This window comes from Battus philenor, unplaced genomic scaffold (assembly GCF_028537555.1).
Source record: "Battus philenor isolate CCGP_79_NKW_IND1 unplaced genomic scaffold, ilBatPhil1.0.hap1 SCAF_18, whole genome shotgun sequence".
In the NCBI taxonomy this organism is placed as follows: domain Eukaryota; kingdom Metazoa; phylum Arthropoda; class Insecta; order Lepidoptera; family Papilionidae; genus Battus; species Battus philenor.
Genome location: NW_027181680.1, coordinates 3,110,141 through 3,137,548, shown reverse-complemented (window position 1 = coordinate 3,137,548; position 27,408 = coordinate 3,110,141). Strand labels below are relative to the sequence as shown.

Sequence of the window (27,408 nt, the reverse complement as noted above, 5' to 3'; positions counted from 1 at the left end):
ACAAATCATAAACTTTGAATAAGGCTTTCAACATTAATTATGTATAAAAATGTGTATTAATGAAAATTATAAAAATGAAACAATAGATAGAATCTAGTTTTGACTTTATATTACTTTGCAATATAATATTTCTTTATTACATACGAATTGTTTTGTATTAATTTCAGAGGCGTATATATACTGTGGTAGTTAAAAGAAACACTTGATCGTCACTTCGTTTCGATCTTCTGAACTATTTAGTAGTCATAAGATCATTTTATTTGCTTCAGCTATTAATGTTATAGATATTGTTAATAATTCCATTACCTTGTGTTACAAAAATATATTATTTACTTTATAGTTTTATTAAAATTTTCTTGTTGCAGGTTATTTAACGAGAAAAATTTAAACAGAAGTATATTTTTTGTTTTCATGATTATTAATGATTATCTATCAAGTGTGTTTTGATGAGAAAAGAAAAATAAATGTGATAATTTAGTTAAAGAAAAATATATCTAATGATTTCGAAGAAAATAAAAATGAAGATACTTGTTATAACAATTTTGTTGGTGTGGACTTCTGTTTGTGTGTCAGTAGCTGATGGTTATAAGATCCTGGTAGTGTTTCCATTTCCTGCCGGCAGTCACAGCAACTTGGGTGAAGGATACGTGCGGCATCTCCTGGACGCCGGTCACGAGGTATTTATTTAATAAATATGACAAAGATTTTTGTGATATTTTAGTATTACATAATAAAAATAATATTAATCATCTGTAATAATAATTATAAAGTCTTTAATTTCTTATAGAAAGAAACGTTACAGAGTTAGGAATTTCTTGTTTTACTAGCTTGTTTCTCTTATTTACAAGAACCCCTCCGCGGGTGAAGGCCTCCTCCAGTTAACCATCTATAATCATGGCTAAATATAAATAAATCTTTCACCGATTTGAGTATTAGCATTGTATTAAATAAGTACCATTACATACCTAACTTTTAAATCTAAAATTGAAAGTATATTATGAAATAAATATTAATCTAGTATCCAAAAGTTTTTAGTTTATCAAAATGTGTGGAACTTGGTTTATTGACTCATTTACACGATGTTTATTATTATGTATTCTTTAAACATTGTTAAATATAATTAAAAAAAAGCAACTATTGAGTTTCTGGCCGTCAGATGAACTTTCTGAACTTATGGCAGCTTACTACTTATAATATTAAAATAATTAATAATTAAATCTATTGAATAAAGATATTTTGAATTCGAAAATAACATTACAAATTTCTGTTATCTTTCATTATCAATTTTTGTTCGACACGTTTATGGAAAATAAAAAGGAGCTCTATTTCTTTGTATTTACGGATTATTTATAACATTTGAAGTGAAAAAAGTAGGTTCGCAAGCGCAGTGTTTGACGTCTATTAGCAAGGTGGACATACAACCTTAAAGCTATCGGAAGATGATAGATGCAGACCGCTTCTTCTGGTACTATTGGAAATCTATAGGAGAATCCAGTCTAGCAGTGGACGACGTGATATGATGATGATGATGATGTAATTGTTGAAGCCAAAGAAGGTTACGTTTTAATTATTTATTTCGTTCAGGTCACATACATCACACCGTTTCCAAAGAAACATGCCAATCCGAACCTCCGACAGATAAGCGTAGCCGACAACACAAAGGCGGTGAGCGGTACGTATTATTAATTCATAATAAATTATAACATAACTAGTCCTATAATATAACTAGTCCTATAAGAAATTAGTAAGAAAGGTCTACTTTCATTAGTGATGATGATAATACTACATAAAATTAGTGACACATTTTTAACTTTAAATGTAACTGTAAACAAAAATCCTTGCAATGAATTATAACTAATTTATCGCTTTTAGAGACGTGTATAATAACTTTGTCTTTATTATTAACCATATGTACTCGTAGGTACATATGTACACTGACCTTATATTTTTAAAAGATATATTATTGAGACAATAAAGAAAAGATAAGAGACATAAATGATACAATGATGGGGGCATGATATAAAATATTGAATCATCAATATTATTTCACACGTATAACGTCTAGTGTTAGGTTAGGTTAGGTTAGGTTAGGTTAGGCGTCCCCCCAGCGTCGGCGATCACGACCCGGAACACCTGGGCTGAGGTTGCCCGAAAACCCAGGTCGGCGCCACGGCCCGTGCCTCGTCCGAGTGCTAAACCGCCTGCCGCACCCAGGAGCCGCGGGACCAAGAAGGCGAAGCGAGCTCCCACTACGGCGGCCGTGACGGTTACGCTGCCGGAAGGCTCCACCTCCACCTATGCAGAGGTAGTAAAGGCGGCAAAGGCAAAAATACGGCTGGCGGACCTCGGCATCGAGGCTCTGCGCCAAAAACGTGCCTTGACTGGAGCGCTCCTCTTGGAGATCAGTGGAGAAGACTGTGGCCGAAAGGCAGACGACCTCGCGGCGAGGATGCGTGAGGTCCTTCGCGATGTGGCGGTCAAGATCAGCCGCCCTGTCAAGACGAGCGAAATCCGCTTGAGGGACCTCGACGACGCCGTCAGTCCGGGCGAGGTCGCGGAAGCAGTGGCAGAGGCGGGCGGCTGTTCGGTGGACGACGTCAAGGTCGAGGACGTCCACCGAACAAACACGAGCATGGGCACCTGCTGGTTGCGGTGCCCGGTCAAGGTGGCCCATGCTCTGGTGACTGCGGGGCGCGTGCGTGTGGGTTGGGGTTCGGTGAGGGTGGCACCCCTGGAACCCAGACCCATGCACTGCTTCCGGTGCCTGGAGAAGGGACACGTCGGCGCCAGGTGTCCCAACTCTGTAAACCGGAGCACGCGGTGTTTCGCATGTGGCGAGTCTGGGCACAAGGCAAGAGAGTGCGTGTCATCCGCACTCAAATGCCCTCTGTGCTCAGACCTTGGGTTGCCCTCCAACCACTGGCTGGGTAAGAGGTGCGGCCCAACGCCAGGTAAAGGCAGGAGGAGTAAAAAGACTCCGCCTGCGACCACCAGCACGGCGGCCGCAGCGGCACCGACCGCAGCGCCGGGCGTAAGCTCGGACATGGAGGTCGCTTAGACCTCTATTCCCGCCCTTCAGAGTCCTCCAAGGTAACCTGAACCATTGCCGGAATGCTCAGGACTTGCTGATGCAGACCGTCGACGAGTTTCGGGTTGCCTTGTCAGTAGTAGCGGAGCCCTATAACGTGCCTGACCATCCTCGTTGGTTCGGCGACGACTCAGGGTCCGTAGCTTTCTACTGGAGGGGCGGAGAGGGTACCCCACCCTGCACCTTATTATCTAAGGGACAGGGCTATGTCGCCGTTAAATGGGGTCCCTTGGCCATGATAGGCTGCTACGTGTCTCCCAGCAGGTCTCGCGCCGACTACGAGGAGTACCTGGATAGGGTGGCGGACTGCGCTGCGGCCTGCCTCCCCTGTCCGTTGATCGTCCTTGGAGACTTTAACGCCCACAACAGGGCGTGGGGGAATACTAGGGACGATCCGAAGGGAGACACCGTCTTGGAGTGGGCGGCCGGACTGGATCTCCGACTTGTCAACAGGGGATCCGTCAGCACATGCGTGCGCTGGCAGGGGGAGTCGGTCGTGGACTTAACATGAGCGACTCCCACTGCAATGCGTATGCTTTCGGGCTGGCGGGTTGCAGAGGAGGTGGTCACTCTTTCTGACCATCGCCACATCGTTTTCGATGTTGCGATCCGCAGGCCCGTCGCTGACTCTGGCGGCCGTGACGGCAGCACTACGCGACGCTGGTGTTTGAAGCGGCTAGACAAAGACCGGCTAGAGGCCGCCGCCTGCGTCGCCGATTGGCCGAACGCCGAAGAGGTTCTGTCCGAACCGGAGAGGGGAGCGAACTGGTTCCGGGAGATATTGACGCAAATTTGCGACGCGACGATGCCCCGGGCCGGTCGTCCCAAGCGCAGGGGGGTGCACTGGTGGTCGGCGGAAATTGCGGAACTCCGCAAGGTCTGCTTGCTGAGCCGCCGCCGGTACACCCGAGCCCGAAGGAGGCGAAGGCAAGCTCCGGAGGAGGAGATGGCCAGACTGTACAGGGAGTACCGGGCGGCTACAAAGGCGTTGCAGAAGGCGGTAGCTGGCGCCAAGGCTCGGTGTTGGGTCGAGCTCCTGCAGGGACTCGACAGGGATCCGTGGGGGCGTCCATACCGAATAGTGCTGGGAAAACTCCGGCCATGGATGCCCCCGACGACGGAGACCTTAGAACCGGTCTTTCTGAGGAGGTTAGTAGATACTCTTTTTCCGGAAGATCGGTCAAGTCCCTCCGCGCACCCCCCGGCACAGCTGTGGGAGTGGACGGATGAGACGAGGGTAACGGCGCAGGAGCTGGATCGGGCCGTGAGCCGTCTCAGAGCGCGAAACACCGCGCCGGGGCCCGACGGAATACCGGGTCGGGTCTGGGTACTTAGTCTGGCGTCTTTGGGGGGTAAGCTGGCGGAGCTTTTCACGAGCTGTCTCCGCCGAGCCACGTTCCCCACGCCTTGGAAGGAGGCACGATTGGTCCTCTTGAGGAAAGAAGGCAGGGCCGTAGAATCTCCCTCTGCGTACCGTCCCATATGCCTGCTGGACGAGTGCGGCAAGCTGTTCGAAAGGATAATTGCCGCTCGTATCGGCGAGCATCTGTCTCGCGTCGGCCCCAATCTTGCCGACAGCCAGTTTGGCTTCCGTCGAGGGCGTTCGACCGTCGACGCGATCATGCGCGTTCGGTCCTTGTCGGAGCAGGCCGTGTCGCGGGGTGGTATAGCGTTGGCGATAAGCCTCGACATCGTCAACGCTTTCAACTCACTGCCCTGGGATGCGATAAGGGAGGGACTGATCCAGCATGAGGTCCCTCCCTGCCTGCGAGGCGTCATCGGCGATTACTTGCGAGACAGGTACATCGTGTACAAGGACCAAAACGGAAGAAGTAACCGGAGGGAGATCAAGCGCGGGGTGCCGCAGGGGTCGGTCCTAGGACCATTCTTGTGGAACCTCGCGTACGATGCGGTTCTGCAAGTCAGTCTCCCCGCCGGCGTGAGCGTCGTTTGTTACGCCGACGACACGCTGGTAGTCGCCAGCGGAGACAACTTCGAGAGGACCAGGGAGCTCGCCGAGCTTGGGACGGAAGTCGTCGTCGCTAAAATACGCGGGCTGGGGTTGGAAATAGCGCCAAACAAGACCGAGGCGCTATGGTTCCACCGGTTGCCTCGAACGAGGGAACCTCCCGACTCGCGCGTTCGCGTCGGTGGGCACGATGTCACGGTGGGGCGGTACATAAAGTACCTCGGCCTCACTTTGGACAGTCGCTGGGGCTTCGAAGAGCACTTCGATCGCCTCGTCCCCCGGATTGAGAGGATAGCGGGTGCCATGCATAGACTGCTGCCTAATCTCGAGGGACCCACGGAGGAAGTCCGCCGCCTCTATGCAGGGGTCGTACGGTCCGTAGCCTTGTACGGGGCGCCCGTGTGGGCAAAAAGGCTGGCGATTCGACGCTGTAGAACTAAGATCTACAGCGTCCAGCGGAGGATGGCCATACGGATCGTACGCGGATATCGCACGATATCGTTCGAGGCGGCGACAGTCCTGGCGCGCTTTCCGCCCCTGGACATTCTAGCGGAGTCGGATGCGAGGGTCTACGACCAAGTCCGCACCCTCCGCCGAGACGGCGGTGGCGAGCCGAACCGTGTGCTCGAGGCGGTCAGACGGCAGGAACGGCGCAGGGCGCTTGCGACGTGGCGCGCTAAGCTCTCGGAAGAGCGCTATGCGCGCAGACGCGTCGTTGGAGCGATCCTGCCCGTCTTCGAGGCCTGGATGCAGCGACGAGACGGAAGGCTCACCTACAGGCTTACGCAGATGATCACCGGGCACGGATGCTTTGGTGATTACCTGTGTAGGATTGGTCGCGAAGCGACGGCGAACTGCTTCCACTGCGGAGGAGCCGCCCAGGATTCCGCCTCGCACACGTTTGCGGTCTGCCCGGCGTGGCAGTCGGAGTTGCGGATTCTGGCGGACGAGATCGGACAGGACCTCTCCTTGCCAGCAATCGTGTCGGCGATGCTGAGTGGGTCATCGGCGTGGAGGGCCGTGGCCTCTTTTTGTGAGACCGTCATGGTCCAGAAGGAGGCAGCCGAACGGGATCGGCAGAGGACAGATCCCGCTCGGAGACGACGCCGTCAGCGCAGAGACGTGCCTCGCGACGGCCCTCCGAGGAATGGTGCTCCCCTACCATGAACGGGGCCTTCGGAGTCGCGGGAGTTTAGGGTGGGGACCCTAAACTCCCATTAGCTTCGGCGACTCTGAGGCGGACGATGGTTCGACGTGGTCCCGAACCATCGTGATAGTACCACGAGGGTTTCGGGGGTAGTGTATCCACGCATACCCCAGGACGGGCTATCGAAAAATAGCAAGGCGCAAGGGAAGACCGCGTGGCGATCCCGGACCGGGAGATACCGCGGTCCCCCGTTTAGCGCAGAGGGCGACCACCGGGGGGGGTTTTAGTGGGTAGGAATCCCACATACCCCTGTCCTTCCCCCAGAGGCAGGGCATCTTGAATACCGGAAGATTTCCCCCACCGAAACAAAAAAAAAAAAAAAAAGGTTAGGCGTCCCCCGTAACAGGTGGCGCAAAAGTAATGTCATATCATGAACATGCCTTGGTTTTTACAAATGGCGCCAAATGTTACTGCGAGTTGACATTTATGATGTAGATTTAGAAGTAGAGTACTTGCTCTTGAAAGCGAGACTTATGACAAACAAAACAATTATTCTCTCTACGTTCTCGTACGCCGTTGGTCGGAACACCCATGTTAATAAGTGCGTCATTATATGAAGCTTCTAGAATTATTTCTACAAATAATTCAAAATAACATATTTAGAGTGATTTAGTGATTACTTCACTGTTTTTAAAATCCATCTTAATATATATTTTTTATTTAAATAGGAATTAACAGGCACTTTTAAATTGATATTTATTTTTAACATTATAATAAAGCCTGTGTTGTTAGTTTAGGCTAGTACTAGCGGCACCAGAAACTCAATAATTGGTCTTATTAAATTAAATTTAAAAATGTTTGATGTATACTTTTTAATATCAATCATATAAATGGGTCTATAAGCTAAGTTTCGATCAACTAAAATCTCTTAAATGCTAAAATATGATTTATTTAATAGTATACTATTAATTATAGGTTTGAAAGTAAGAAAAACTATAAAGAGAACGGTAAAGACGGGTTTAAAGGTACTTCGAGGACGCTACAGTCCGTACTCTAGAGACTTGTTTGTTAGTTGTGACAATCCTATAAAATTCAGATTACATTAAGATTGTACCCCGGGGATCGGACTCGCGGCAAATGATCCTAAGTCTCAGTCCTCTACCACTGGACTACCACGGCTCCAAGCTATGTAGTGGCCAAGAGAAATAGGGTATTATTTTGTGTATTTTCAAAATTTTACCTTATGAAACTTTTTATTAAACGAGTCTGAGAATGACTTTAACTTTGTACGCTATTGTTACAGATGTAAGTGCAAAATAAATCTTTAATAAATACATTTAAAAAACTTTTAAGTTAATCGGTTTTTTGATACCCATATTGTGGTGGTTGTGGAAAAATATGTACCTAGTCCACCATATTGGAACGGCGTCCATCTTGAATTTTAAATTTTGACATAATCATCGTGTTTTACTAGTGTAGCCCTTTCATTTGATACCCATATTGAGGGGGTTAAGGAAAAATATGTAATCCGCCATTTTGTATCGCCGGCCATCTTAGATTTATAATGTTATTGATTTTATTATATTGTATTGTCATCTAAATTAAATGTGTGTACTAAATTTCAGATCAATCTGACAATGGGAAGGTGTTTAAATTTCAGTTTCTAATTTTGACCCAAATAAATAAACAAATAAATTCCGTACGGGTCGAACTAAATAAAACCGTTTAAAAATGGAATATATACATGAGTCAATGTTTATATAATTACAGCGGAGGCTCTAAATGTACAACTCTTACTGAGAGGCGAAATGGAAATGAACCAAGAACTTCTGTTCCACATGGTGATGAATGTAACTAAGAAGACATTTGAGACTGCCGCCGTTCAGGAACTTCTAAGAGAGCCATCAGAACGTTTTGACGTAGTCATAGCGGAATGGATGTTCAATGAAATTTATTCTGGGTAACAAATTTATTTTTATTTATTTAGAACAAATGTAAACTACATTCTACAGTATCCGACGATAAATATTGTACATCGAACGTTGCAAAGAGACAATCCGCTAATTTGAGCTTCTTCATTTTATTTTATTTTCGGCGACGTGCCGTTTTTTATTCGCATTTCATTTCATTTGCTTTATGACATAAAACTCTTAATAGGAAGTAAATATATCAAAAAGGTTTAATAACTCGTCATAAATTTCAAGTTTCCATTATTTTAATTTCACACGTTTTATTCCGCCTTATTAAGTTCTAAGTCTGAGAGAAGGAGCCAAAGATATAAAGGATATATGTGGTGTTAGGTGCCTTATTTTCTCTCTGAACCGTACTGAGCTAAATGAGTTAAAGATATAAAAGAGTGATATATATCCCAAGATCGAAAAGATATAAATCAATCATTTCTTGTCAGGGATAAATTTTGCCCATCTCTAGTATCTATTAAAAGTATCGATATTTAAGTAGTATTGTTTCATCTCTAATTCTAGTATTTTACGTATGTTTTCTAGCTCTTCTTAATTAAAGTAGTTTTTACCGCCTATATGTCATACATATATGCGTAAACATTGTTATTAATTAATTCGTTAATATTCGACAACCCGACGTTTGACATCAATAGCGCGAGGCAATCTACTTCTAGCGCCCTTCATTAGTGCCGTCCGAAATAACAGCTTTTCGATATAGTAAGTGTTTGTTTGTGAGAATGAGTGTGTGTGCGTATGTGTTTCAATCTAATATATAAATTTAATATGCGTATTCTGTAGGTCTGAGAATCGGCTACTATCTATTTTCTATACCCCTAAGTGATAAAGGTTGTTCACACTTAAAATTTTTTTTTTAACGAAATTTTTTGTTTTTATTTTTTTATGATACAGCATACAAGAATACATACAACCATAAATTTTCACCCCTCTACGATCAACCCTTATTTTTTATTTGTAAATTAAAATATCAATTTTTGTTTGCAAAACAACGTTTGCGGGATCAGCTAGTTTATTTATAAAACCATTTGGACTCAACCCATGTAAATTCAATTTGATACAAGTTTTTAGCAAAGTGAATTCTTGAAAAACTCCTTTCTACGTGCATAAGTGATCACTGTAAATGAAAAAAAATTTGAATAAAATGGCGATGTTTTTTTTTTCTTCATCGTCGCCAAAGAACATCATGACGACCAACTTTCAGCAGCCTTGACTATCTTGTCTACTGGGTCATGTTCACCACTGGAGAACCTGTCGGTCCAAAAACCGTAGTTAGCACGAGCGATATGCCTCGTCCACCGTTACTTGAACTACATTGCTGATCTTGGTTTTTCTGCATAACAATTACTTAAAACAATAATTGCACAATATATTTTCTTTGTCCGCTCGTTTTTTCATTATGATGGCACCCAAACCAGTACTTGTCTGAATACCTTACTTGCTTTACATAAACCGATGAATGTAGTAGGTAGTTAGACAGCGTGCGGGGACTCCCCGCTAGCTAAATGACTGCGTTAACTCCCAATGAAAAGTAACTTCTATACACAGTTTGTGATTGTTTTTACAATGGATTTGTCATGTTTATATTACATGTAACTTTAACTAAACAACTGACCAGTCCGCTATTTTTTTCCAAATTGTATTTGCTGCGATTTTCTTCCACAAAAGCCTTCTGGGAAGTAGTGGTAAAAGTAGTAGTAGCAGTAGTCGCAGCAGTATAAGAAGAAGAAAAGTAGAAAAAGATGGAGGAGTGTTGAAGGATGTAGAGAAGGAGTAGTTTGATTAGGAATAAGTGAATGAAGAGTATTTTCAATTTAGAGCGATCACTCTTTTCATTTATTAAATGTCGTAAAAACAAATTTTCTATTTCGTCCTCTGCAAGACTGGCATTAATATGACTAATCAAAAATAATCCTAACGCGTCTTATTATATTTTGAATGACTTCAAATGTTTGACAGCTAAGTACAGGTGTCTTGATTTACTGGCAGTTTAAATGGGAAAATAAAAACTGTTTTTTTTTTCACAATGTTGTCTTTTCGTTGCCATTTTTGATTAGCCAAATCGGTACAGTTGTTTTCAAGTGACATTTGAAGATTAACCCTTTCGTCCCGGATGGTACATATGAGTCCCACAAATGTGTAAAAACCCCTGGAACCTAAAATGATTGCTCGTTTTCAGTGTAAATTGTACCAGGTTGTTTATGCGTTTGGCCTTATAACCTCAAGTTATGTTCAAAAATCGCACGTAGTCTGCATAACTCTAGCTAGTCTAGCGCTAATTTCCATTGTCTGCACGTGGTTTTGGTGTATAAATTTTATGTTTTAGTTATTGTTTATTTTATATTTATTTATTTACAGCTTCGCGGCAGTTTTCAACTGTCCGCTTATATGGTCGTTCCCTTACGAGCCAAACTTCGTAGCATTGAGTTTGATCGATGAGGAGACCAATCCGGCGTACACTGCATACATTCAGTTCAGCGATATCCCACCGTTTACCTTCACACAACGCGTGCACGCGCTATGGTTTCAAATAATGCACAAAATTAAATATAAACTGTAAGTATTAAAATCATCATCATAATTTAAACTATAAGATGTCCACTATTGGACATAGGCCTCTCCTTTAGCTAATAAAACCAGTGGGAAGCGACATACACCCAACGTCTACTGATGACCTCGACAAGGTTCTAGTGTTGCGTGTTTAAAAAAAGGCGATTTGACTGAGAATCATTTATTTACAAAAATTATTTCTATTTATATATGTAAATGAGGGCGCTCTATCTGGCGTCCCTCTCGCACACTATAAAAGCTCGCAGAGCTGCCTCAAGGTCATCTCGAGACATATCAAAGACTTACTCCTCACGACCATCATAGGGCTCCCACAGAACACGCATCACACGACACCCGCTGCAGACATTCACAACACTGCAAGCGCTTATCTCACAGCACCGTCAGCAACCACTGCCACAGCGCCAGAACAGAACTAAACGTTACTCACAACGCCACAACACCTATTTTTAAAGAGTGGTCGCCCGCTCCTTATCCGCGAACAGCGTGGCCGAACCGTGGTTGGATCCGGATTCCTCCTCGGCTCGCCTGTGGTCTACACTGCTGTCCCAAGCCGCATACACACTTTAGCAACACGTTCAATTCACAGCTCTACAAAGGAAGAGCGCCTTGCTACTTGCCAACGTCTTCATGGAACTTATACAGATCCTACCGCTTCATTTTTTAGTTTTAAATTTTTTAAGTCCACGAACCCTTCCGCTCCGTGAACTCTGTTACGATGATGCTGTAAAAGCCTTCGGGCTAACAGTATTAACATTAACAAAGAATAAGTAATAAGCACAAGTTCTGTTCAAGTTCACTTAAAGAATGTAATAAGCTGCAGTTGCATTGTCTCAACGTCAGAACCATCTCCCAGCGGCTATCTGTTCTGCGCGCTATTTTACCCCTGCACTGTCACTTTGGCTTGCCAATACGTTGGTCTGTCTGTTACTTTCGCAAGTCTACGGTTCTCTTCATTCTTTATTCGATCATGTAGAGAAATTCCAAACATAGACCTCTCCATAGCTTTTTGAGTGTCTGCTTGCCAATATACTCTAAATATAACTCACAGTTCCCCAAACTTTTTTGTGTCGTAGACCTATGTTTTTCCGTATTGGTTAGACCCCCTACTTACCTGATATTGATTTCCTGTAAATTTCTTACTCGTGTGAAGTTTAATGTTAAAAACTTAAAGTAAAAACACATGATAATTTATACATTTATTAATTGAATTTAAATTAAAACTACTCTAAATAAAATCTTGTTATGTAAAATACACGTAACGTTAAATAAACATAAAATAAACTATAAATAAAATAACATAAAATATATACTTCATAGGAACTTTTATTAATATGTTATGTAAATGTTTTGATATTATAAGATAGTATGATGTAAGTAAATAGATTCTATTAGTGTATGTGTTGAGATCCACTATCGTGGACGCCCATTTTCATTTCATGGACTCTCAAATTTTTTTTCGCTGACGTAGACCTCTTGCAGGTTGTCATAGACCCTTAGGGGTCGATATAGACCACTTTAGGAATCACTGCACTAACTAATAATCTTTTGCAGGTACTACGAAAATGCTGAAAGTAATTTATACGAGACGGTATATAAGCCGATCATGGCACAGCGTGGCAGGGAACTATTGCCCTACAACGTGTTCAAATACAACGCTTCGCTGATGCTGGGAAATTCTCACGCTTCGCTTGGTCAGGCCATCAGACTGCCGCAGAGCTATATACCCATAGCTGGATATCACGTGGAGGATCCCAAACCATTGCCAGAGGTACAAATAGTGCCATACATGAAGACTCGCCCAGATTAGGGCTTTACAGCAGGGATGAGCAACATTCGGCCCATTAAACATTTTTAGAATTAAATTTACTTTATCGACTTTCATCAATATATTGTTATAAAACTAATTATAATAAAATGGTGATACATACTAAACCGAAACAATTGATTAATAATAATCACCGATCAAAACTGAGTGAAACACGATTAGATATCTCCGTTCGTTTTATATATACCAGAGGTGACCAAACTGTCCTGGTGTCTAAAAATGTGGTGGCCCTTTAGACGGTTATGTTTGGCTCCGATTGACAGTCGAATTATTCTAATATTTAAATTTTTACAACCTATGTCAGCTCCTGAGTAATCGAAACAAATTACTGGTAGGAATAATTATTATTATTATTCCACCATAAAATAACGAAGTCCAATTACCGATCGTAATTAACTTACCGGCATCATAAGTATTATAAGAAGTGATATCATATATGTGTGCCATTATATCTAACTTAATTACATATATTTTGTACTTTTGTCATATAATTTCAATAAATATAATTCCTGTAAAAAAATATTCGTTTGCGTATTTTAAATGTATATTAAATTGCGGCTTGGAAAAAATTTCAACTTAGCCACCTTACTATATACACTTATATCGAAAAACTTCTTGTTTATTTTGCATTAAAATTTGCATATTTTCTTATTCTAATGTCTACTAAAGTAATTAAAGTTTTGTAAATTATTAATAAGTGTTACATTACGCCCGCCAAAAACTTTAAAACCTATCGATTAAAAAGGTTGCTCATCCCTGTTTTACAGCATCTAGGTATAGCATGCTATTGACGGTCAAATATGGAACAGTTGTGTCTTTGTAGACTGCTTTATGAGTGATATCAATATTGCAAGTTATTGTTAACCTATTTGATAAGCAATGTTGAAAGCTTTTTCGAAATTGCAGTTTTTATTGTGGCGAATTGTTATTTTTTCCCATATTATACTAATAAATAAATAAAAGTGTATTAGGACTACATTCTAGTCTGGTAGATAGGAAAAATTAGGTCATATGTAATGATCTAAATATTCCTTGATTGAGAATTTTCTTATATAGAATTTTAATGTAACATTTTTCATTTTCCACAGAATATAAAGAAAATAATGGACAACGCTAAAGATGGAGTTATATACTTCAGTTTGGGATCGAATTTGAAAAGCAAGGAATTGGCAGATCATTTAAGAAAGAAGCTTCTGGAAGTGTTCGGTGAATTGAAACAGACGGTTATTTGGAAATTTGAAGAGGCGTTACCGAACCGGCCGTCCAATGTGCACATCTTGCAATGGGCTCCGCAGACTAGCATTTTAGGTAAATTACTCTTTGAATAGATATATTTCTAGATGATTTACAGGACTTTAATTTGGTCTTTCACTTCGGACTTAAATAGCAAATTTACACTCGCACAACGAGCCATGCTATGCCATAAATCCTGAGGTATGCTCAGGATTTATGTACGAGATTGAATGAGGGGTGAGGTGATTCGTAGACTAACGAAATTAACCAACATAACTCATTGGATTTGCATTTTGAAATGGCATTAGACCAACCATATCGCACGGATGGTACCTTAAGGTTGTGGAGTTATGAACAAACCGGCAACCGCAGTGAAGGTCATCCACAGGGAAGTCACTGGATGCGAGCAGCGCAAGACAGCTTACGGAAGGAGATCTATGCCTTGCAGGAGGCGTGTATAGGCTAGCATGATGATGATTCTAGAGAATATGGCAGTTCCAACAGCGACTTGCAGGTGTGTTATAAACACCTTCAATGTTTGATAGAATCTTCCCTAGCAATTAGTAAACACATATATTATATTCCTTGCCTCTGTTTTGTTCACCCAACCACAAGTTGGGTAGTCATCGTTTTAAAAACTTTAAATGTTAATATATTTTTTTTATTTAACTTAAGTTGAAATCACTATTTCTTCGCATATCTGACATATTTTCTCTTCACAAGAACCTTTCTAGTCGTAGCGAATATATAAGAAAATAATGAAATGCCGAATCGGTGAAACAAATCTCAAATTCGCTTAGCAACGAATTTGGCGATATATTTTAATTTATTTAGATCAATATGCAGTTTTTACACTATTGATTTGTATGAACAAAATGGTGAATGCACACACACTTAAGTAATTTGTGTTGAAACATTGCAACTGAATAAACTTAAGTTTATGATAGCCATTACATGTTTATCAATTTGCAGCTCATCCCAACTGTGTCCTATTCATCACGCACGGAGGTTTACTCTCAACCATTGAAGCTCTGCACTTCGGAGTGCCGACAATAGGAATTCCAGTGTTCTTCGATCAAAATTTCAATGTTGATCTTTCTGTTAAAAGAGGTACCGCATTGAAAGTGATACTGAATGACAACGGACCAGAACAACTAAAGAAGGCGATTGGAGAAATGCTTACGAACCCGAAGTAAGTTACTTGGTAATACATGTATACACATTTTATTATTTATTATTCATTTTATATATATATTTATATATATATATACTGTCTCATAACGATGTCTGGAACTATAAAGCTTAGACACTTGAAATTTGATATGAATATATAATATTCTATAATATTCTTTTCGTATAGACCAGGCCTAGGGCCTTTTCAAACTATAGCTCTTGTTGGTATAAAACTTGATCGGATTTTTTTAAATAGCTATGGAAGTGCGGAAAATAGAGATTATTAAATTGAGTTATCTGCTATTATTTAATTACTTTGACCCAAGGGTTATTGACTCAAGATAACATTGTTGTTAGATATCGAAATACAAGACGTACACGAAGATTGTGAAATGTTTTCGCATGTCAAGTGAGATATAAGCAAGATCGTTAGATAACATGACGGTTTAGAGTTAAATAATACTTTTGCCTTCCTTTTAAATCCAGTCTTGCGTTTAACATGACAAATAAAAAATAATTTCTTTCACAGATATCGTCAAAAAGTGAAGGAGATGTCATTCATCTACCATCATCGTCCGGTATCACCAGGAAAGGAACTTGTTCATTGGGTGGAACACGTGGTGCAAACGGGCGGTGCGCCCTTCTACCGCTCTCCAGCGCTTTGGGTGCCCTGGTATCAGAAGATGTTCCTGGATCTCGTTGCATTAGTCGGTTCATTCGTATTTGTTGTTCTATACGCACTTAAGTTATTATGTAACCGTAAAAGAAATACGGAGAAGAAGAAAAGATCTTAGATGATGATGGGTGATTTTAGTAAATATTTTTTTTTCTGGTAAATTCTTTTAATTACTTATATTATGTGTATATGATGGTAAAATGGATGGATTGTGTATATATATGTACAAAAACTACGTTCGTCACATAGCTGTAGCTGTTACAGTAACTTGTAATTATCTACCGCATAACTGTTACCCGCAAGCGCTTTCTGCTCTGAACGACCGGCGACGCACTTTGAAATACCAGCAGTGAGATTTGAACATTAGGCTGCGAGCTTTGAACAATGGGCAGCGTACTTTAAAATGCCAGTGGCGCGCTTTGAAATACCAGTGATGCGCTTTGAAATACCAGTGGCGTGCTTTGAAAGACCAGTGACGCTCATTGAAAAACCAGTGGCGCGTTTTGAAATACAGTGGCGCGCTTTGAAATACCAGTGGCGCGCTTTGAGATACAGTGGCGCGCTTTGAAAGACCAGTGACGCTCTTTAAAATACCAGTGGTGTGCTTTGAAAGACCAGTGACACTCTTTGAAATACCAGTGGCGCGCTTAGAAAGACCAGTGACGCTCTTTGAAAAACCAGTGGCGTGCTTTGAAATACCAGTGGCGCCCTTTGAAATACAGTAGCGCGCTTTGAAATACAGTGGCGCGCTTTGAAAGACCAGTGACGCTCTTTAAAATACCAGTGGTGTGCTTTGAAAGACCAGTGACACTCTTTGAAATACCAGTGGCGCGCTTAGAAAGACCAGTGACGCTCTTTGAAAAACCAGTGGCGTGCTTTGAAATACCAGTGGCGCCCTTTGAAATACAGTAGCGCGCTTTGAAATACAGTGGCGCACTTTGAAATACAGTGGCGCGCTTTGAAAGACCAGTGACGCTCTTTAAAATACCAGTGGTGTGCTTTGAAAGACCAGTGACGTGCTTTGAAATACCAGTGGCGCCCTTTGAAATACAGTAGCGCGCTTTGAAATACAGTGGCGCGCTTTGAAATACAGTGGCGCGCTTTGAAAGACCAGTGACGCTCTTTAAAATACCAGTGGTGTGCTTTGAAAGACCAGTGACACTCTTTGAAATACCAATGGCGCGCTTAGAAAGACCAGTGACGCTCTTTGAAAAACCAGTGGCGTGCTTTGAAATACCAGTGGCGCCCTTTGAAATACAGTAGCGCGCTTTGAAATACAGTGGCGCGCTTTGAAATACAGTGGCGCGCTTTGAAAGACCAGTGACGCTCTTTAAAATACCAGTGGTGTGCTTTGAAAGACCAGTGACACTCTTTGAAATACCAGTGGCGCGCTTAGAAAGACCAGTGACGCTCTTTGAAAAACCAGTGGCGTGCTTTGAAATACCAGTGGCGCCCTTTGAAATACAGTAGCGCGCTTTGAAATACAGTGGCGCGCTTTGAAATACAGTGGCGCGCTTTGAAAGACCAGTGACGCTCTTTAAAATACCAGTGGTGTGCTTTGAAAGACCAGTGACGCTCTTTGAAATACGAGTGGCGCGTTTTGAACAATCGTCGGCGAGCTCTGGACTACCATATCAACCGTATACCTGACCTTTGGTCATATAATTTATTAAAACAACTCACAGATTGATAATATTTTAATTTACTCACTCTTCAACCATATTCAATAGCCGATCCATACCAATCGGCAGAAAAGATCTTCCGCCGTCTTCTGAATACATAATTACATTTCTTATGACATAGCACTGCAGCTCTCCGATCTTGTACAAGGGCCTGCCTTCTCGGCTCTTTCCTGGTATTGGAACGAAGGTGATTCCCTTCTCTATGCACCTGGACTCAAGGAGTTCGGAGAAACTCTTGTTTGGATTCGTTGCTGCGAGGATCTCGTTTATCTTTGAGCATTCCTTTGGCTCTGGTAGTGTGAAGCGTGGTGGAGGTGGTGGTTCTACTGTGTCGATGTCTGTACTCCTGTTCATCATGTCCAAGGCCTTGCGGAAAGCGTCTCTCACTACTGGTTCCTTTAGCACTTCTTCAGGAAACATTTTCTGTGGAAAATGTATTTAAAAATATCTATACCATAGCATAGGTAGTTTATTAAGCCAAGCGAATTTGGTTTGTTACAGGTGTAAAAGCTTTTCAGCGGTGAATACATAGCTCATTTGTCGGTAATAAGAAAATGAAACTTTAATCTAATCACCGCTATAAAGAGAAATCATATATGTTACAATATTTTTATTGGAATTTAATATGTCAGTGACTTCTGGTTATAGGGCGTCTAGTGAAAAGCAAAAAATAGTCTGGGGGAAGGATGATGTCGAAGGAATCATTGCTAGAGGTACGGAATTTTAGCATAAAAAAATCATCAATTTCGCATTTAAATTTTTCAAACATTGCAAATTTCGCATTAATTTCGCATTTATACTTTGAAACTTATTAAATTTGGGGTAATAGGCATTTTTCGACAAAAATTTTTCAAAATTAAAGGTGCATGCCTTAACATTTGACAAGTTTAGTTAATTAAAAAATGGTAAAAAAATTAATATTCGCAACCTTAAGCGTTCTTTTTTAGTTTGTTACGACGACATTGTATATTTTAAAGATGAGTTAAGCGTCCACTATGTAAAGTTGGATGTCAAATACTCTGTATTAGATTCTGCTCTATCAAAGGACGAAAAGTTGCATTTGACGGCCAACAAATTGTCATACATATTATGATTTATATTTTTATTAATGAGTTCATAGATTAGCCCATTGATAGCAGAGTTCGAAAAAAAGATAAGGCGTTTTTCTAAAAATTAGGGATTTTCAACTGACCAGAGGTCTTTTACACAAAACAAAGAGCTTCTTAACTGATAAATAGCCAAGAAATATATCCCGTAGGCCTTAGGGGTCTATGATACGGGGTTGACATTACTGAATTTACCTATGAAAGTGTGTATATTCATCAATTAACTCATTTAAAAATGATCTTGAAAAACAGAAAAATTGCATACATTTCGCATTTATTCGCATTTATAAGAAATTTTGGCATTTATTCGCATCTATTTCGTAAATACGAAATTTCTGTACCCCTAATCATTGCCCATGCAGTATTTTCAGTCACAATGCAGTGGTCGAATGACCTAGCAATGCTCAGTCAAGTGATAAACAGAGTGTAAATTTGAGAAATGCCAAGTAAAGTGATAAACAGAGTGTAAATTTAAATAGTTCCTGGGAGCTGAGATTCCGCGCAACTACTTCGGCAGAACACCCTTCCGCCAGGGCTCAGTCTATCTTCAATGTCTTCCAAAAACATTGAAATGGTATAAAAGTAGTTTACACGATAATCCACGATTTTCAATACGAATAATATCTAATACTTCCAAGAGCGATTTTATTAATAAAATTTCAAAAATAGGATCTAAAGTTCCAACTTCTGACTTAATTGCAAGCAAAACTTTTATCAAACACGTCAAAGCGTTTTCGAAATCTAGTGATACTGGTCTTCAAGATCCCGCAACCCTCGACTGAAATATTAACGGTTTCATTTACCCAGGGTAACTGGTACGCTTTACCCAAGAATGGGATATTTGGACTATTTTTTTGACTATTTCAAAAATACTCGAGGTCAAATGAGGGAACTTAATAGTGAGAATAATCAACGCATGATTACGGATTTGTTTTTCCCGAACCTGCAAGCACAACTATCGTATTAGTCATACATGTGATTTCAATAGGCTTCCATGAAGTAGTTCAGGAAAGCCTTTTTCCAAAAAACTAATCAGTCGCTTTGGAGATACACCGAGGCCGTAGAGATCACCTAACTTAAATCTTATGTTTTTTTATGGGGTCATTCAAATGAAGAGTTTATAATCGTAAAACTCTTGTCAATATAGCGAAAAATATTAGTCAAAAAATCAGCTAATTTGAACCAAGTTTATTTCGACATATTGCGCAGGACATAAGGTTCTATTTTGAACAGCGTGCGCTTGAAAATATTTCGACGATATACTCTCATCTAATGCTTTCATTTATAAAAGTCAAATACTATATTTTTTAATTAATATGAAGAAATAAATTTGCCATCAGACAACCTGTATAAAGTCTGAAAAAAAAAACAGATAGTAAACAATAATAATATATATACTATATTATCAATCATTACGTTGTTAATATTTCTTAGGTTATTCATTTTTTCACAGTGCACCATATATTAGTTGCCTTTAAATGAGCTATACATTCATACCTACAGCTTTTACATCCATAACCAATCATCCTGTATACTTACTAACCTTAAACTGACTGTACGAGCTGAGGACGGTAGCGTGAGGTGGCGCTGTGTTTAACCAGGCCGCCAAGGAAGCCAACCAGCGCGGGAGGAGGGCACGGGCGGCTAAGGCGGCGATGGTCGGGGCCCCGATCAGATCCACCCACTGCACGCACCACAGCCAAGCAGCTACGGTCAAAAGAAACCATTTTTTTATCCCGGTATTTTTTTACTGGTCTTACAGATTCTAGGGGGCAGGTCGTTTAGCTTAAAACCTAATAAGCGGAGCTCTAAGTTCCGGACGCTAAATACTATAATTTCACCGGAAGTCCGGAACTGAGCTCTTTGATCGCTTCGACGGATGTTATATGGAGGGGATAGACTTAAGAGCCCGTACTTCAGCTTGGGCTATCACTCGTCAATAATACCCGTTTAGCATTTTAAATCGAGATCACCCGCGGGGGCCGAATATTAGTCAATGTCGTAATGTACAATATCACATAACAATATATTCAGCACATTTAAATAACATCTATATATATATATAAGATCACTCAGAGAACAATGAAGAGAACTAACGATTTTCGCTGCATGGTTGAATAAAATAAAAAAAGAGCCCAAGGAAGAACCAGTCATGGATGTTGCTCGAAGAATTGCTCGTTTGAAATGGCAGTTAGGGCCAAAAGTTTCTTGAGTGACGAACCAGTAGACACGGGTAGACCCTCCACTATTTGGACCGACGACATAGTCAAGGTCACGGGAAGTCACTGGATGATGATGATGACAACGATATATACTCACTGTTCTCTCTACCGACGAGCTCTAACGGCGCATGCTGTAGGCAGTGCTCCAACTTGGGTAAGACGTGGTGGTGTAGAAGGGGACGAAGTGTTGGACCCCAGGCGTTCCTCCACGCAGCTAAAAGCACTCGTGCAGACCCATCCGCCGGGTGCCAAGCAGCCAGCGCGCTCGCCAATCGCGATCGGATCAATGGGTACGCACTACTGCTTAACGCCGTACCTGAAAAATAAAATATTTTATTATCAAAAGACATTTGTACAATTTTATGGTTTCGAGATGGAAATTTCCACCTACTAAAACTCCCTTGGTAGTCGCCCTTCATACTTTTGGATGGTTCGTTGATTGTTTTACGAGATTCGCAGGTGCCTCTCAGTATTGTGCTGAGACTCTTCCTAGAGAAGACCTGTATCTCCCTCGGCATCTTCGCCGAAACGCAGCATCATTAGACCATTTCGAATTGTGACCTTTCAACCCGACTCCCCTTCCAAGTCGCCATTTACAAACAAACAATATTCCCTGTACTTAGCTTTATTCTAATGAACCTGGACTAAAAGTTTGAATGTACCTTTACCTAACAAACATTTATATTTTATTTCTCGTCGTAATTACTTCCGTAGAAAATCTACTGCTAGATATAGACCTGCCCCACATGTTTTCAATAGGAGCTTTTGGAAGTGACCTGGATCCAGAGTTTTCTGACGACCTTCGTCTGTTCACTTTGTTACGTTTGCCAGTGGTTTCTTCCAGATTGTTTTGAAAAATTCTTACCGGCAAGATCATGCCACGGGAGAACCCAATGATGGAGAGGCTGGGTGTCGCCAGTGGGATCCCAGGCTCGTACTGCTGCCAGTAGACGAGGTACCACACTGCGAGCCGCACACGATTCCAGCATCCAGGGTGGACAGGCTGCAGCCCACGCCTCGAACACACGCAGCATTGGCTCTGGTGTACGTGGGTTCCATACCCTAGTGACATATTTAAAATCGTATTAGAAGCCGGTTGCTTAGTGTAACGTTGCCCCCCCCCCCTTGTTCTAAGGAAACGCGAGGATCACCATTAAAATGGCTCCAGAAGAAATCAATGTGTATTATATTCTTGGTCTACAATGACTTCTCATTAAAATATATGTTATCAGACAGATTAAAAAAAACTCACTCTGCAGCTGTAGTGATACGCGGTACAAAGTGTTGCCACAACAAACTGTTATAAGCTTCCTCATTTAGTAGTTTCTTCCATTTGAGGAATATTGAAATTGGTTCCTCGGGTTGCTGCAGTGGATCCCATTTCGCCAGCAAAGCGCTGAGCAGAGGACTGACTATATTACCACCTATTGTTCCAAGACTGAACATCTCGTATTCCAGCGGGAATGATTCCTGAAAGAGATTATTTATTTATTTACAAGATAAACTCATATTCGATTGACAATAATTATACAGGGTGACAGGCTTTATAACTTATTTTTAATAACTCTGAAATATAAGTGTTCTAGCAAATCTCTGAAATGGCTGAACCGATTTTGACGTGACATGCTAACAGGTAGAGAATATAATAAGGAGTAACTTCAGCTAGTTTTATTTTAGAAACATTCTTAAAGAAAAAAAAACCTAAACAAAGAAAATATTTTTTTGTTAAATTCCACGTGAAGTCATGGGCACAGCTAATAAAAGGTATGAAAATAAATAACGACTCAACAAGGTTTTTTTATCTTATGTCACATATAACGTAAGACAATATACATGTAACAAAATTAAAAAAAAAAAGAATTTTTGCTTAAAAATTGTAATGATCTAAACATTTTCTTGCTGACTGTACAACCAATAAAAAAAAATTAGAGTTTATAAGAAATTTGACGTGAGCTGTACCTTCAAATCAGCGAGTACTTCATACGACGTCTCCAAGGATAAGTCAGGCTTATTCAACTCCTCTATTCGTTCGATTATAGACTGAACTTTCTTTAGCACACAATCTTCTTCTTCCAGCTTCTTATTACATTCATCCAGGTCTCTCTCCAGGACGACAATCTCATCTTCAGCTGCCTGAAGCTCGCGTGCATTTTGAATAATATCCTGAAATTAATTTAATTTTAATTTTAAAATGTCCTGACTAAAATATAATTCTTTTTTTCATCATCTAAAATAGCTTTATTACTTTAAAATTTAAGACGTAATTATAATTACAAACACTAAATATCTTTTTAATTTAATACACTATGTAATTAAATTTTTAATAAAAAATTTCAATGTTAAATATAATATCTATGCTAATAAATAAAATCAATATGAATACATATACGGCGTATATATATATATATATATACACAAAAGGCGAATTGTACCGCACATACCTGTTCACAGCTGTCGACGACGAGCTGCAGGTTGTGGGTGAGCTGAGGAGCTGAAAAGTGCTGCAACTGCCTCCTGGGCTCGTGTTCATAGCGGGGCGCGGCTGCCCTTAGCGCATGGTACCCACTCAGCACCCGACGCTGTTTGCCCGTCATATCGATCACTGGCACCCGAGCCAGTTCACTACTGCAGCAATTATTTCTTTAATAAGTCACAATCCCTAGGAGCATAGAGGTCGTTAACTTGGCAATAAGTTGAACTACGATACTTTGGTATGCAGAAGACACTGCTTTCCATCTTCTAAAATCCTCTTAAAACTCAACATTGGGCTATTTTTACGTCATAATAATTCTATGGAGGTAATTTAAAAACAGAATAGTCTAGATGTACCTGCCAATGGTATGCATTGTAGGTTTACCCTCTTGTATGACATCTGCTGCGTCACGGTAGAAATAACGACCCTTGTGTGACTTCTTCCAGTTGCAACTCTTCTCGTTCGTACCTTTCTCTTGCTCCTCTTTCTCCTTGAGTCTTTTTTCTTCTTCTTTTTTAGCTTTTTGCTGGAATATATTAAATTATCTGAGTTTTATGAAGTTAATTATATGTATTAGAAAATTCCGACTTGAGTAACAACTTTCTATATGGAAATAAAAAATAATCGCCATATCTCACAAAATGAACATAAAACAAAATGAACGTCTTTTCACCAAGTACCAGAAATGTTTTATGTTGGCAAAATGGAAAAATGTCAAAGAACATATTAATAATAAATCTTTTACATTTCTATACAAACCAGAAAGTAGAAGAAAAACTCTTCCTAGTTGTAAAAAATTTCATGATAAATAAAAGAATGGTGTAGAAGGATTCAAAATTACATTCAGAATAGTAATACAGAAAGGAACATTTTAAAAATAACCAAACAGAAGCTCATAAAGACCTTGGTTTTGTCTAGAGACATGGACGCTATAATTTAATGACTGTAGATGCCTAGATGCTTTCAACATGTGCTTCTGGAGGAGCGATTGCGCATCTCCAGGACAGCAAAACCGATAAATGTCTCAATACCCAAGGAACTCAAAGTGACAACGGGGCTTTCATCTCCTAACGATGACTTGTGGAGCATTTTTGCCACATTACCCTCGTTACAGGCAAGATCGAAGATAAAATACCACAGGCGAAAAGCCCAATGTGCTGAACAGATGAAAGCCAAATTGCGTAGTTCCATCAAGGACCCGGATCCATGGAACTTGGACAATATTGTCTGTCCACATTATTTATGTAAATAGAAACAATTAATTAATTACTTACTGCTGCTTTTTCAGGCCCATAAGCACCAATAGCTCCTCTCCCCTTCCTCACTGTAGCTTCCACTGGTGCAGATATACCTTGTAGATCTTTGCCCAAACCCTTGCCAGGTTGATAACCCATCTGGAAAAAGAAGCCAAGCACTTGAGTCATGGCCATATCGGCAAATGTATGTATGTATATATATATATATATATATATATATATATATCATGGTATTTGACTCCTCTATGAATTTTAAGGAGGCCTCTCTACAATGCATTGACATTCTCCTTCACCGACCAGATTCCTCTTTCTAAATTAAGTTTATTAGGATAATGCTTTAGATATAATGTTTGAATGTTGTTACCTGTAATAACAATTTGGCACCAATTCCTTTAGTGTGCTTCTCCCAGGCACCAACATTGCCACCAAGATTCGGTGGCCTTATTCCTTGTCCATGTCTTCTTATGCCCGCAGTGTCCGAGGCCAGAGGCTGATCGACACTTTCTTCGTCATCAGAACTATCTACAGCTATGGGTCTGGATGAAGATGCTTCTTTTGTTTGTAGGTCTTTAAAAAAATATTTTTTTATTTATCTTATTATAGTTATGAAAACAGTATTTACTCGAAAAATATTCGTAATTAATTCACAATATAATATAGTGCTACCAAAGTCACTGTACAGCGCCTGAGTTACACATAGTGAGCAATGTGCCCACCTACTGCAACTTGACAACAATATATTGCTATTCATTTCAAGCTACAATTATTTTTAAATTCAAATCCATTGTTACCTTTATTAGCCTCTTTCTTTTTACCAGCTTGCTGCACTCCACCAGCCACAAATCCAATTGGTGCAGTAAAATCTTTCTGTTTACGGGTTCTTTGTCTGACATTATCTTCATTGTCTTCTTCATCACTATCCTTTGCCCATACACCTAAAATATAACATACAATTTTAATACCAAATTAACACATGTATAGAAAATTGTCATTGTGCCATGACAATTGTTGTATTTTTTAAAAATACTGTTTTCCTTTTTCATTTATAGCTTTACAATGTCTAACATGTCAAAGGGCCAAAAGAAATTAGCCCAAGCCCTTTTAAAATAAGTAAACCTTTGAGCTCACACAGTTTTATTATACACCAATACTTCACTTTGTGTTGTGGTTACATTCGAAAAACATTCACAAAGTTTGTAACATGTAACAACTCAATATAAAATCAATGCAACCTAGAAAATATAACAACACACAGTGAAAATTAGTACTAATTAAGCTAACTAATGCAACTTCAAAAAAATGCTCAATGAAAGAATGCAAAGCGAGGTATTGGTGTACCCTAAATAATTTATTTCATCCAAATAAGAAATCCGCTTTTAAAAGCTTACACATGTTGCAAGGTGTTACCATGGGCTTTTAAGTGAGGACAATAGTTTGAACTTAACATATAAACAGTTCAAATTTGAGGGTATTATTTAATTACACACCATCAACCAGAAATTTTTTGTAGAGTCCTTCTACCAGAACATTCATGTAGAATGTAATTAAATTTCCAATGAATTGTCTAATATACTAGAACATTAGTATCTAAAGAGGTCCATATCAACCTCCAGGGTCCACAGGAAGCCAGTGGATCTATGTTGAGGGATCAAAAAATTGCAGGTTCCCAATTCAAAACAGTCATACATTAGTAAAGATGTATCTACTTTAGAAGCAAAAAACTTCTTCATATATTAGCTTCACTTCACCTATCAATCGAGGCAGATTTTATTTTACAAAGCTCAGTCAGTGTCACTTGTAAAAACTTGCATATTCAATTTACAGTACAATGAGTCAAAATCTACACAGTCCATTAAATAACCAATCAATTCTGACTTTTTTTCCAAAAATTACAAGTTAACAAATTTGTATTTACATCATTGCCACAATGCAAATTTGCATAGCTAGATCTAATCTTTCTTTTTTTGTTGAGTGTTGGGAATACAGTAGATATGTAGCTGCAGTGGGTAAACTGGAACCTGCTAAAGTGAGTCTATGAGAAAAAAAGTGTGGGAACCTTTAGACTTAAATAATATGTGAATTTGATAAACAAACTACCATAACCACTTTGGTTATAGTTCTGAAAGCCACTGAGTATATGTATAGAAACTACAAAACTAGTAATGGTTATATTTATAGTAGTAATAGCTCAATAGCTTATAGTAAAATTCTTCTCTGGTGATTCTTTTAACTATTTGTAAAACATTTTTATATAAAATGCCAAACCGTCAATATAAGAACTTTAAAATTTATCACCACTTTGTATATTTTATTCATTTATATAAACCATTCAAAATCGGAAATTTGACAAAAAGGTCTGCAAGTACTTTGATTTTGTTTACTTATTTTAGTCAGAATACTTATATACTAACTACAGTGTGAATCATGACATAACGTATCAGTAAATGAAATTATGAATTAGCACAAACATTTATTATTATTTCCATTGCTTTTTGAAAATATCTCGTGTTTACTTACCATATATTTGCTGTTCTCGCTTAGCTTTACGCTGTCTGTTGGGGTTAAACTCATTATCCAAGTCATAATCAGTTATTTCAAATCGTATCACCTCATCATCAGACATTTTTCAATTTTACTTTGATCTATAACACCAATAAAATATATAATTTCTTAGAAATATCGAAAATCCTTTTATATTTCAAAATAAATACAACAATACATTGATGTGTATTGTTTGTGTTAAAGGTTGTGCAGATTTGACATTGACATCATTGACATTTGTTTGTGCGGTGCATTTGCATGTACTTACAACACTAAGATCAAAAGAATTTTACAACAGTACAGTAGCTCGAAATGTATTTAATATTGGCTACAACATTATTAAAAAGATAATAATACAAAGCTTGAAGTACAAGAGAAATTTATATTCTTATCAAAATGTTTCTGTAAATTCCGTAATAACAAAAAAATTAATACTTAAGCAATTCATGTGATCTATCGGATCGCTCAGA

The 27,408-nt window shown here is 39.9% G+C and overlaps 2 protein-coding genes across 2 annotated transcripts; one reads left to right on the top strand and one right to left on the bottom strand.

The window, feature by feature from the left end:
* The first annotated feature begins 463 nt into the window (after positions 1 to 463).
* Positions 464 to 15,803, top strand: LOC137920412 (UDP-glucosyltransferase 2-like). Its single transcript, XM_068763757.1, has 8 exons — positions 464 to 677; positions 1,585 to 1,672; positions 7,975 to 8,164; positions 10,539 to 10,736; positions 12,303 to 12,519; positions 13,665 to 13,884; positions 14,782 to 15,001; positions 15,512 to 15,803. The coding sequence occupies exons 1-8, from the start codon at positions 498 to 500 to the stop codon at positions 15,774 to 15,776; spliced, it is 1,578 nt and encodes a 525-aa protein (XP_068619858.1). The 5' UTR covers positions 464 to 497; the 3' UTR covers positions 15,777 to 15,803.
* Positions 15,804 to 17,359: 1,556 nt separating this feature from the next.
* sip1 (septin interacting protein 1) lies at positions 17,360 to 27,123 on the bottom strand. The gene is made up of 12 exons (XM_068763460.1): positions 26,915 to 27,123; positions 25,189 to 25,332; positions 24,762 to 24,964; positions 24,416 to 24,535; positions 23,498 to 23,667; positions 23,110 to 23,293; positions 22,628 to 22,831; positions 21,921 to 22,138; positions 21,534 to 21,730; positions 20,766 to 20,984; positions 19,990 to 20,153; positions 17,360 to 17,763 (listed from the first exon to the last, which is right to left on the bottom strand). The coding sequence occupies exons 1-12, from the start codon at positions 27,018 to 27,020 to the stop codon at positions 17,365 to 17,367; spliced, it is 2,328 nt and encodes a 775-aa protein (XP_068619561.1). The 5' UTR covers positions 27,021 to 27,123; the 3' UTR covers positions 17,360 to 17,364.
* Between the last annotated feature and the right edge of the window lie 285 nt (positions 27,124 to 27,408).